Source organism: Syngnathus leptorhynchus, chromosome 9 (genome assembly GCF_054491065.1).
Source record: "Syngnathus leptorhynchus isolate UIUO chromosome 9, UIUO_Slep, whole genome shotgun sequence".
NCBI lineage: Eukaryota > Metazoa > Chordata > Actinopteri > Syngnathiformes > Syngnathidae > Syngnathus > Syngnathus leptorhynchus.
Window position 1 is genome coordinate 13846412 of NC_141203.1, and position 11498 is coordinate 13857909.

At 56.5% G+C, this 11498-nt stretch overlaps 1 protein-coding gene across 3 annotated transcripts; it reads left to right on the forward strand.

Moving 5' to 3' along the window:
• Positions 1-1836: 1836 nt before the first annotated feature.
• On the forward strand, positions 1837-11435 carry hecw2a (HECT, C2 and WW domain containing E3 ubiquitin protein ligase 2a). Of its 3 annotated transcripts, none has more exons than XM_085920648.1 (29): positions 1837-2233; positions 2945-3052; positions 3116-3210; positions 3290-3356; positions 3417-3586; positions 3682-3821; positions 3891-3991; positions 4081-4925; positions 5038-5314; positions 5392-5484; positions 5652-5802; positions 6009-6121; positions 6206-6330; positions 6395-6580; positions 7042-7176; positions 7252-7372; positions 7451-7547; positions 7611-7694; positions 7786-7871; positions 7963-8083; positions 8151-8264; positions 8326-8478; positions 8556-8654; positions 8891-9020; positions 9184-9330; positions 9441-9555; positions 9804-9889; positions 9997-10109; positions 10251-11435. In XM_085920648.1, exons 1-29 carry the CDS (start codon positions 1837-1839, stop codon positions 10360-10362), a joined length of 4581 nt encoding a protein of 1526 aa, XP_085776774.1. In that variant the 3' UTR covers positions 10363-11435. The 3 variants fall into 3 exon arrangements, with proteins under 3 accessions (XP_085776774.1, XP_085776775.1, XP_085776773.1); XM_085920649.1 differs by having other exon boundaries at positions 7267-7372; XM_085920647.1 differs by having other exon boundaries at positions 6009-6330; positions 7249-7372.
• The last annotated feature ends 63 nt before the right edge of the window (positions 11436-11498 follow it).

The window sequence follows — 11498 nt, forward strand, 5'->3', positions numbered from 1 at the left end:
GTCAAAGGTAAGCGCGATGGCTTCCATGCAGTCGTGCGGTGTCGTGTCGTGTCGTGTCGTGTCGTGTCGTCGACGTTTGCATGCATGCGTCCCTTGGCAAGATTCTAATCGAGCGTGGAAAATGACGTAGGGAATTCCCACAGCAGTCCAATAGCCATGCATCGCATGCATGGATGTGTGCATTGCATGCAATGCATGCAAAGCGCACATGGATGGAGAATGATTCAAGTTGTCGGGTTGGGAGGGGGCGGGGGTCGAGTTGTTGCGTAATAACCATTTGAAGGAACATCCAACGCATACCTTGCTTCGGTGTCTCGCCTGAGTGCCGTAGTCATGATAAATAATGTCGTGTGCCTGCCTGCCTGCCCGCGTGGCAGGTAAACAAAGATGGAAGGGGTAGCCAACCTGTGGATGAGTTGTCAGGGAATCATACCGGGCCCGCTCCCCCTCGCGCCAAATAATATTGGAACCGTGAGGCCCAGTTGAGTTCAGGGGCCACATTCCCTTCAATTGGATCCGGAGTGGGCCGCAGCATGCAGTCACTCGGTGCACGAGTTTGCTGTTCATTTGGCTTGGCGCAATTCTTTCAGTCAACAATGTGGGGAAAAAAATAGAATGCAAAATAAAGAACAGCCCGAGAGTGTTGACAAAGCTGAGCACAATTTCAACAATGTTTAGGACTTGTCGCTTTTGTCGTCGTGTGAAGAAAACACAAAAAGCCAACGCCAAATGCAACTGGAGCCAACAGCCTGCAATAGTTAGAATAGCAATTTGCACAGAAATCACATGACGCCTTTTGATTTATTATTTCTTTATTTATTTATTTTGACTCACTCCATTTGAGTTGCGAGCTTGTTCTCAGAACAAACGCTCTTGAATCTGCCGGGTCAAAAAGGCCTGTTCCAAAAATACGAGCATTTCAAATTGAGCTGTTCAAAGTAGTGTTCCAGTTCTACGTCGTGCTAGTCAAATGTTGGTTTCAAGCCTAACTTCCACGCGACAGGATTACAAATAGAGAGAGAGTGTTAGTGTCAAGTGTCAACATTAACCCACTTGACCTTTGCGTCGTCACCCGCAAACAAAACCAAAATCAAACTAATGTCCCTCCCTCTCTCACGCCGGCCGGCCAGCCAAAGCAGACGGTGACATCGAGTCGCCGTCGTCATCGCAGACTCACGGCAGGAACCCTTGAGGGGCGACTGCGCTGGAGCAAAGCTTCCCCCCCCCCCCACTCTTGCTTCCTCCGACGGACGGCCAGGGTTCAATGCGCTCCCCAAGGTGCCCGCCGTGTCACGCAACAAAGTGCTGCAGTCACCTCCAGCACGGCAGCGAGGGATCCCTCCCTCGTTGCTCTCCACAGTGGTGCAATTCATAAAGTTGCAATCAATAGAGCACTTTGGCCTGCAAAAGCACCTCAAGGCAAGGCTTTTCCAAATGGTCCAAAATACGCTCCAGGCGAGTTGATTTGGGAAAATTCCAATTGAGAGGAGTTTAGAGTTTTGCCGCCACTCTCTCTCTCTCTCTCTCTCCAGGTGTCTGGCCGACACGTGTTGTCACAGGCGCTATTTTTAGATTGTCATATCAATCAGAGCCTCCTGTCATTTCCCCCGAATCAATGGGTAATCCGCAGCGGAACGGAGATTAAACGCACAAGCGGCGCAGATTGAGTGACTTAGTGGTGACTTTGTGTGTGTTGCTCACGTCGGACCATCATCAGGACACAAATAGGCGCAAATGCTCTGCAACTTCTCTCCTGCCATTCAGTTTCCTGGCTACTGAGCGGCTTTTCGTCAACGCCATGCTATCCCACTTCCCGGATCGCCAATAAAAGTCAAGATGCGGCCGTCCCTCGCCACGGCCGTCCTCCCGGCCAGGACCCGCACGCACAACGCCGCCGCCGCCGCCGCCGCGCCCAATTTGGCCGTGGGGAGCCGCGAGCACCTCTCGGCCCCGCGGAGGCGCAGCCCCAACCTTCGGCACACCCTCAGCCCGGAGAACCTCCGCAGCCTGGCGGAGAGGGGCGGGGCCTCGCTGGACGCCGTGTCGGTGGCGAGCGGGCCCGTCGGCCTCCCCCGCGCCAACAGCGACACCGACTTGGTGAGCTCGCAGACCAGGTCCTCGCTGACCGCGTCCACCCTGGACTTTACGCTGAACCGGGGCCAGACCCTGGTCATATCCTGGGACATCAAGGAGGAAGTGGACGCCACCGACTGGATCGGACTCTACCATATCGGTAAGGCGGGGGATTTGGTTGGGGACTTGATTTGGAAGGTAACTCTGTCTGCGATGGATGCTAACCGGGCTAGCCTAGTTGCTATTGAGAATTGTGCTTACAGGGACGAAGGAGTGAGTGCTGAACAAGTCTGGCTATCGATCAAACTCTCTGACTGGGCTGAAAAGTAATACTCGCGTAATAGTGTCCAACAGGCACATTTGTCATCCAGACCCCGCCCGCGCTCTCCTCCGAAAGTATCGCAACGCCGAGGCAAAGTCCTTTCCTCTCGCTGCAAGCAAGCAAGCAAGCAAGCAAGCAAGCAAGCAAGCAAGCAAGCAAGCAAGCAAGGAAGCAAGCAAGCAAGCAAGCAAGCAAGCAAGCAAGCAAGCACTCTGGCTTCACTTTCAGCCCGTAACGGCGCGAAAAGCTGTCAGCTCGCCGTCTGCCGCCGGGTGCCACCCGGTGCCACGGGGTCACTCGATATCGACGGAGGACTTCATTACCGACGCCAAGGTCTTCACAGCCGACCGAAGCGGACATCCGATGACGCTCGCTCATTGATCCGAGCGTTAACTATGTCAGCGAGTTCAACTCTTTGCGGACAAAAAATACAATGATTGCTGTTGCAAAGCGCAAGAGTGAGACTTGGACATTTGTTTTTTTGTCTGTTCCTGGAATGTCTTCACGTGACGGAGCAGTCGGTCTCAGGTTGTGTTCTGGTCTTGGCAGATGAGACCAGTCCGTCAAACGTGTGGGATTGTAAGAACCGAGGGGTGAACGGTACCCAGAAGGGGCAGATCGTTTGGAAGCTGGAGGCCGGGCCCTACTTCATGGAACGTGAGTACCCGAGCGAGACGCTCCGCCGGCCGGCAGCATCGATTCTTTTTGCTCTTCTCGCAGCCGAGACCAGGATCTGCTTCAAGTACTACCACGGGGTGAGCGGAGCCCTGAGAGCAACCACCCCCTGCATCGCTGTGAAGAATACGGCCGTCCTGGTTTGTGACAAGCGGAGGGACCAAATGACAAAGATATGTCGACATCATCCGTGATTTGGAACCTTCTCCGCTCGTCTAGGTGGAGGGTCTGGCCGAGCAGGTGGGCGTGGAGCATCCTCGGAAATTGATAAGCTTCACCTTGACAGGTGGGTTTGTTTCCTCCCTAAGCCAAAGAGCAAATGAAAGCGCTGGCTGTCGGCCCACAGATCTGCGTGCCAGCGGCCTGAAGAAAGGCATGTTCTTCCATCCCGACCCCTACCTCAAGATGTCCATCCACCCGGGCAAGAGGAGCGTCTTTCCCGTCTTCAGCCACCACGGGCAGGAACGTCGCTCGGCCATCATCGCCAACACCGTCAACCCCACTTGGCACGGAGAGGTAGGTGGGAACACCGTTAGGCGGAAGCCCTTTTTCTCCTCGAGGTCACCTAACCCCAGCCCCGTGCGGGCGGGCGGGCGTCTCTTTTTTTGCAGAAATATACATTTGTCGCCCTGATGACAGACATCCTGTACATTGAGGTGAAGGACAAGTTTGCCAAAAGTCGGCCCATCATCAAGCGCTTCCTGGGCCAGCTGACCATCCCCGTGCAGCGGCTCATTGAGAAAATACCCGGGTAGGTGCTCAGCCGCCAAATGGGAGCGTGCGCCAAAGATGAATGGCGGCCGGCGGGCGTGTCTTTCAGAGTCCAGCCCGTCACCTTTCCCCTGTGCCGCCGTCTGCCCACGGAACACGTCAGCGGGCAGCTGCAGTTCAAGGTCGAACTCACGTCCACCGGACCTGACGGTAGGGACCCAGCCAGACGCCACGTCAATAAGGAAACAATCAATCTGCTGGATTCCTAATGCTGATATTCATCGTCTCCTTTTGCCCAGGTGCCTCTCCGGATTCCATCATCGGCCTTTCCACCTTCAACGGCGCTCCGGGGACACCTTCGGACGACGAGGACCTGCCTCATCACCTTCCGGGAGTGCTTTCGGTAGGAAGCTCTCCCATCGGATCGCACAGCCATCGAGGTATCTGGGAAGCCCAGGCGGCCGAGGCGGCCGAGGCGGCCGAGGCGGCCGGGGCGGCGGCCTACCCGGAAAAGGAGCTGCTGCTCGTCCGAGCCGGCGGGGCCAGGTTTTTGGAGGCCCACGGCGAGTTGCTCCAGAGGTCTTTCAGCGAGGGTCTGGATGCAATCGAGGCCCCCAAGGGGCCCGGCGAAAGGCCCTTGGGCGCAGCCTCGCCAAAACTGCGCTCCAGCTTCCCCACGCACACGCGGCTCAGCGCCATGTTGCACATCGACTCGGACGAGGATGACGAGCGCTCCGCTTTCGGGGAGCTGCCTGCCACGTCGTCCCCGCTGCTATTTAACGGGGACCCTCCGGATACGAGCGGTCCGGATGAAGACGTGGCGTCTCCTGAGCCGCGACCGGTCCCCGAGCCGTCCGGAGACGACCAACCCGAGCTTGCCGGCGCTCCGGAGGCGGCCCAGTCGCTCCCCGAGGCGGAACAAGACGACCTTCTGGAGCCGGAGGTATTCTCCGAGGCGGAGGAAGCGCCGTTCGCAGAGACAGCCTGCCGCAAAGTTTTGCCGGAGGACGGGGAGGCCCCGGAGGTGGGAGGGGGACCCAGCGAGGAGCCTTCTTCCGAGGTGGACACGTGCTCCATGGCCACGGCCCGGCAGACGGTCGCGTCGTCGTCAGATAGTTGTCCGCTCACCTTGACCGCAGCTGTGGTGGGTTTCAAGCCAGTGATCTCTTTCTGCTCGCTCAACTTGATGGACTTTGCGAGTATACTCGAGTAGATGCTGCAGATGGTGTTTCCTTTTCTGATCATTCCGCTCGTAGGAAGCTGAGAAAGGGGCCGATGCAGCCATCGATCCAGGGGGAGGTGCGATGGCCGCCACGCCGCCGCCTGTCCGCCGTGAAGATGGCGGCTGCCTGGCCCTTTGTCCCGAGGCCCAAGGAGAAGCAGCAGCAGCTTCAGCTGGGGCCTCCGAGGAGATAGGCGAGAGAAAGATGAGTCTGCAGGCGGCGGGCGGCGTGGCCCAAGAGGCGGACAGCGACGAGTCCAAGCCGCAAGACGAGACGGCCTCAGTTAGCGTGGAAACAGACGGCGAGGAAGGTATGGCCAGGTCCCCAAAGATTTTGTCAATCTGAAAATCCTCCCTTTGTGGACCGGCTGCGTTTGTCCCGACGCAGGAACGCCCGTCAACGGCCATCCGGTCCGGTCGCTTCCGTCCGTACGGCACGATATTCACCGTTACCAGCGAGTGGACGAGCCTCTGCCGCCGAGTACGTCTTGATGTACTTGAGCATTTCCATCATTGGTTTGTTTTGTGCCGGCCGGCCGCCCGCCCGAACGTTCTGTCGGCTTTTGGTTCTGTCGATTTCCATTTCCAGCCTCCTCTCGGATGTTGTCTTTGCGGATGTTTCACCAACTTGTGCCCGTGTCCTCTCAGACTGGGAGGCCCGGATCGACAGTCACGGCAGGATTTTTTTTGTGGACCACGTGAACAGGACCACAACGTGGCAGAGGCCCACCGGACCCCCCGCGCCGCAGGGCCTGACCCGCTCCAACTCCATTCAGCAGATGGAGCAACTCAACCGCAGGTATTTCTGAGAATGTCTTTTTTTTCTCTCCCCTTTTGCTGTGTTTGCAGTTTTTTTTTGTCGACGTCAGGGGACTGCGATGTTGTCACCTTCTTTCTCCTTGACCTCGAGGTTTCCTCTGGGAATTTCAAGCTGATGTTTTTTTTTTTTTCCCCCCAAAATGCAAATGAATAGCTTCAATTTGCCATTGCTGATTGTATTTTTAGATACCAGAGCATTCGAAGAACCATAACCAACAGCGATAGACCAGAGGAAAGCCCTGCTGAGCTGCTCCCGGAACCAGAACCAGAAGCCGAGCTCATTCCTCACTCCATATCCGGTCTGTTCTGTTTCAACACGCCCATGCCCAGACAAACAATGGGCGGCGTGATGTCATACTTTTTCTTTCTTTTCTTTCTCCTAGAATACAGACGCGACAGTCTGGTGGGTCACTCCGGCGGTCGTTCCCGTCTGTCGTTGCTGCTCCAGTCGCCCAGCGCCAAGTTCCTGTGCAGTCCCGACTTCTTTACCGTGCTGCATTCTAACCCCGTCAGTGTCCAGCGTCTTTGGGGTTCTTGAGAGCTTTCTAAGGTGGTGTTTGTCTCTGGTTCAGAGTGCCTACCGCATGTTTACGAGCAACACCTGCCTGAAGCACATGATCAGCAAGGTGCGGCGCGACGCTCACTACTTTGAGCGCTACCAGCACAACCGAGACCTGGTCACCTTCCTCAACATGTTCTCCAACAAGCAGCTGGAGCTTCCCCGCGGATGGGAAATGAAGCACGACCACACCGGCAAGGTGGCTGGCTGGATGGCTGGATGGCTGGCTGGATGGCTGGATGGCTGGATGGATGGATGGATGGATGGATGGATGGATGGATGGATGGATGGATGGATGGATGGCTGGCTGGCTGGCTGGCTGGATGGATGGATGGATGGATGGATGGATGGATGGATGGATGGATGGATGGATGGATGGATGGATGGTTGGATGGCTGGATGGATGGATGGATGGATGGATGGATGGATGGATGGATGGATGGATGGATGGATGGATGGATGGATGGATGGATGGATGGTTGGCTGGCTGGCTGGCTGGCTGGCTGGCTGGCTGGCTGGATGGATGGATGGATGGATGGATGGATGGATGGATGGATGGATGGATGGATGGATGGATGGATGTGTCTTCCAATGAGTTTGTCTGCTCGCTCTTGCCAAACTTTTGGAGCCCCTAAGCGAGTTTGCCTTTCACCCCGTCAGCCCTTCTTCGTGGATCACAACTGTCGCTCCACAACCTTCATCGACCCGCGGCTTCCTCTCCAGAGCTCTCGCTCCACCGGGCTGCTGGCCCACCGCCAGCACCTGAGCCGCCAACGCAGCCACAGCGCCGGCGAGGTGAGTTATCCCGGAGTCGTGTGGGCGCATTCCCACAATGCGTCAGAACTGGGATGCGAGCTGAACCTTCAGCAGCTCCTTTTGCCGCAGGTGGGCGACGACTCTCGGCAAAGCAACCCGTCCGCCGCGCCGCGGCCTTCCAACACCTTCGGCGGGTCCAGTCGCTCCGGCCAGTACCACGAGCCGGTGCCCGTCGGTGCGTGGCCCGCCGAGGGAGGAAGAGCGCAAACGCCGGGCTTTGCCGTGACGTGTCTTTCTGGTTGCCGTCCTCCAGCGTACAACGACAAGATCGTGGCCTTCCTGAGGCAGCCCAACGTCTTTGAGGTGCTGCAGGAAAGACAACCGGAGCTTGCCAGGAACAACTCCCTCAAGTAGGTTCCGCCCCGCCCCGCAGCCTCGCACTCAGCCAATGGCGCGCGCTTGTGTGCTCGCAGGGAAAAGGTGCAGTTTATCCGCAGCGAGGGCGCCGTCGGGCTGGCCCGTCTGTCCGGGGACGCCGACCTGGTCATGCTGCTCAGGTCAGCGCGCGCGAGCGAGCGAGCGAGCGAGCGCGCCCACACACATGCGCACGCACATGCAAATTGGATGTTCCCCCCCCTCCGTCCGCAGTTTATTTGAAGAGGAGGTGATGTCCTACGTGCCGCCTTTGCTCCACCCAAATTACAGCCTGTCCTCATCTCCTCAGAGTTCCCCGGGTGAGAACACGGGTGGCGTGGCTGGACTTTTCACCCCCCTCCCCTCTGCCTTTCCGTCTCCCGGACCTTTTCCTCCTGTTTCCTCCGTCAGGCACCCAACGGGCCAACGCGCGCGCTCCCGCCCCCTACAAGCGAGATTTTGAGGCCAAGCTGAGGAACTTCTATCGCAAACTTGAGACGAAGGGATACGGGCAGGGCCCCGGCAAAGTCAAGTATGTGCTCGCGAAAGACGATTCATCGATTGCCTTCGTTTGTTTTCTGAAGCAATTTGTCACCCAGGCTCATTATACGGCGGGACCACCTCCTGGAGGACGCCTTCAACCAAATCATGTGTTACTCCCGCAAAGACCTGCAGAGGAGTAAACTCTACGTCAGCTTCGTGGGCGAGGACGGGTGAGAGCAAATGGACGGAGCGCCGACCGACCTGCGACCTCACCCTTTTGTTTTTACGCAGGCTGGACTACAGCGGCCCCTCCAGAGAGTTCTTCTTCCTGGTGTCCAGAGAGCTTTTCAACCCTTACTACGGCCTGTTTGAATACTCGGCCAACGACACCTACACGGTCCAAATCAGCCCCATGTCGGCCTTTGTGGACAATCACCACGAATGGTTTGGCGCCGCCGTTTTGCAAGTGCCGCTCATTGCGGCCCGTGGAAGTGAAGACACGTGCGTTTGTGTGTCTGTAGGTTTCGTTTTAGCGGCCGCATTCTGGGCCTGGCCCTGGTCCATCAGTATCTGCTGGATGCCTTCTTCACTCGTCCATTCTACAAGGGGCTGCTACGCATGTAAGCACCAGTTTTGCAGGGGCGTTTAGCTTCACGCGGGTTTTCATTTGGCGGCCGTCGTCCGTTTACCGCAATCCCATTTGAACCCACGGCATTCGGTGCTCGTTTCATTTGAATCTCGCCAACGTTTGTCCGCATTTGTCATGGTCCGATTGCAAGCCGCCGCGCGTGATTTCGATTTCAAAGCGCACAACCTTTGGGATGTTTTACGACGCTTTTCTTTTTTACTTGTGCAGACCGTGCGATTTGAGCGACCTGGAGTTCCTGGACGAGGAGTTCCACCAGAGCCTGCAGTGGATGAAGGACAACGACATCGAGGACATGCTGGATCTCACGTTCACCGTCAACGAGGAGGTCTTTGGGCAGGTATTCATATACAACCACATTTGAATAGCTAAAAATACAACTGTCAAAACAAACCACTGTCAAAAAAAAGGGGTGAAGGATAAATCGTTGCCCAGGTTAAACTTTTTTTTTTTAATAGAGTAAATATTTGTAAGGGGTCGGTGTGACGCGTGTGACGTTGCAGATCACCGAGCGAGAGCTGAAGCCCGGCGGGGCCGGCATCCCCGTGTCGGAGAAGAACAAGAAGGAGTACATCGAGCGCATGGTCAAGTGGCGCATCGAGAGGGGCGTGGCTCAGCAGACCGAGAGCCTGGTGCGAGGCTTCTACGAGGTACCGCTGCCGCCGGGTCCGCCGGGTCCGCCGCTGCCGCCGCCGCCGCCGCCGCCGCTGCTCCCCTCAAAACCCACCGCATCCAAATTGCAACCCTTTGCCACATTCAGGTGGTGGACGTGCGACTGGTGTCGGTGTTTGACGCCAGGGAGCTGGAGCTGGTCATCGCCGGCACGGCCGAGATCGACCTGGCGGACTGGAGGAACAACACCGAGTACAGAGGAGGTCAGCTGGCTTCCATAGAAGAAATACCTATCCCATATAGACACAAAAACATGTTGTTTTATTTCTTTTGAAAAAAATCATAATGGAGAAACGTCAAAGCTAAACCGTAACATGATGTGGCTCTGTCTCGCCGCTGTCCTGCATCTGCACGGCACGCGGAGAGCCTTCAAAAGATGAAGGCAACGGAATCTCCTTATTTGTTGTTCCTCTGACTCATGCTCCGCCATCCCCCCGCCCCCCTCGGCCAGGTTACCATGACAACCACATAGTGATCCGCTGGTTCTGGGCAGCTGTGGAGAGGTTCAACAATGAGCAGAGGCTGCGCCTACTGCAGGTGAGGCACATGCTGCCACCCGCTGGCCAAAAGCACGTAGTGCCTTCCACAAAAAACAAGGAGAACGTCTTCAGCGGGTTCTCTCCCGTGTCCTCTTTCCAATGTAGTTTGTGACGGGCACGTCCAGCATCCCTTATGAGGGCTTCGCCTCGCTACGCGGAAGTAACGGACCCCGGCGGTTCTGTGTGGAGAAGTGGGGGAAGATCACCTCCTTACCCAGGTAGGAAGGAGCACACCATCCAATCAGCCATTTGCTGGAGAGGTGGGCCGAGCTCAAACGCCATCTGTCTGTCACTTGTGGGGTCTTATCCGGTGGATCCTGTCTGAAATGTCATCTCCGTCTACCTGTGTGTACCTCCAGAGCGCACACTTGCTTCAATCGGCTGGACCTGCCGCCCTACCCGTCCTTCTCCATGCTCTACGAGAAGCTGGTGACGGCCGTGGAGGAGACCAGCACCTTTGGTTTGGAGTGACCCACCCTAACACACACTCACTCACTCACTCACTCTCTCTCACACACACATACACACACAGTGCCCCCCCGTCCCAGCGAAGAGAGAAGAAGCCTACAAAGTGCTACAAAGTTGGATTGACGCCTTGACGGCAGCCAACGACGACGCCTCTCCAGAGCCATTTTGCGCATGGCTCCTCTTTCACAGCATGGACCAATGACGACGACGACGTTACGGGCCTTTGCGCTCCATGCCAAAGGTGACAAACACGCATTTGCTTTGAGACCCAATGGACATTTTGTGAGCGTCCGCTAGCACTGTGTCGTTGACAGCCGCTAGCGCTCGGAGGACCTAAGACGCTCGCTACTTTTGCCTGGACAGCATGCCATGGAACAAACAGACTGTTGCGTCGGCGGCGAAAAGCCCTTTGCTGCCGTCCCGTCGCCGTTCCTTCTTTTTCTATGGGGATATGCATGCAAAGGGAAACTCCAGCGTGGCCGAGGACATAGTAGCTAGCCGGCTAACTAACGCGGGCGGCGGCAGACACCGACTTTTTAATCCTCCCGTGCATGTGAGCGCTTCTCGGTGGGCTCCGTGAGCCGCGCCGGGGGCCGCAAGATCTGCGGCGGCGTGTTCTCGCTTGATATCGCATGCTCGGCTCTTGCAAGACACTGACTGTCCTTACTAGCTTTTTCTGCATGACGGTATTGTTATCAGGAACAAAACAGATGAAGTTGTTGCTTTTTTTTTCATCGTGGAAATCACTGTCGCGAGCGAGGCCCTCGCGCTCGACCCGCTTGAGAGGAATAAGGACGGGGTGCTGGGCTGCTGGGCTGCCGGGCTGCCGGGCTGCCGGGCTGCTCTTCCGCACTTTGGCAAGGCGCAATGTAGTTTGAATGTGTCTGGTCTGGCATATTACCACAAAAGGTCACTTTCCGCCTATCTCCGTGGTTGTGGGAACCGATCGATAGGGCTGTTTTTTCGGAAAACGACACATGTATGTGGACCGTGTGTGCAGTCATGGTGTTTGTCTCTTATTTGTACATAACTGTAAATGTACAGCATATCTGTCCTGTTGTGTGTACAAATATATATTTTGCACTGAATGTACCAAAGAGGCTCCACAAGTGGACCTGCTTCCAATGACTCCTTTGAAT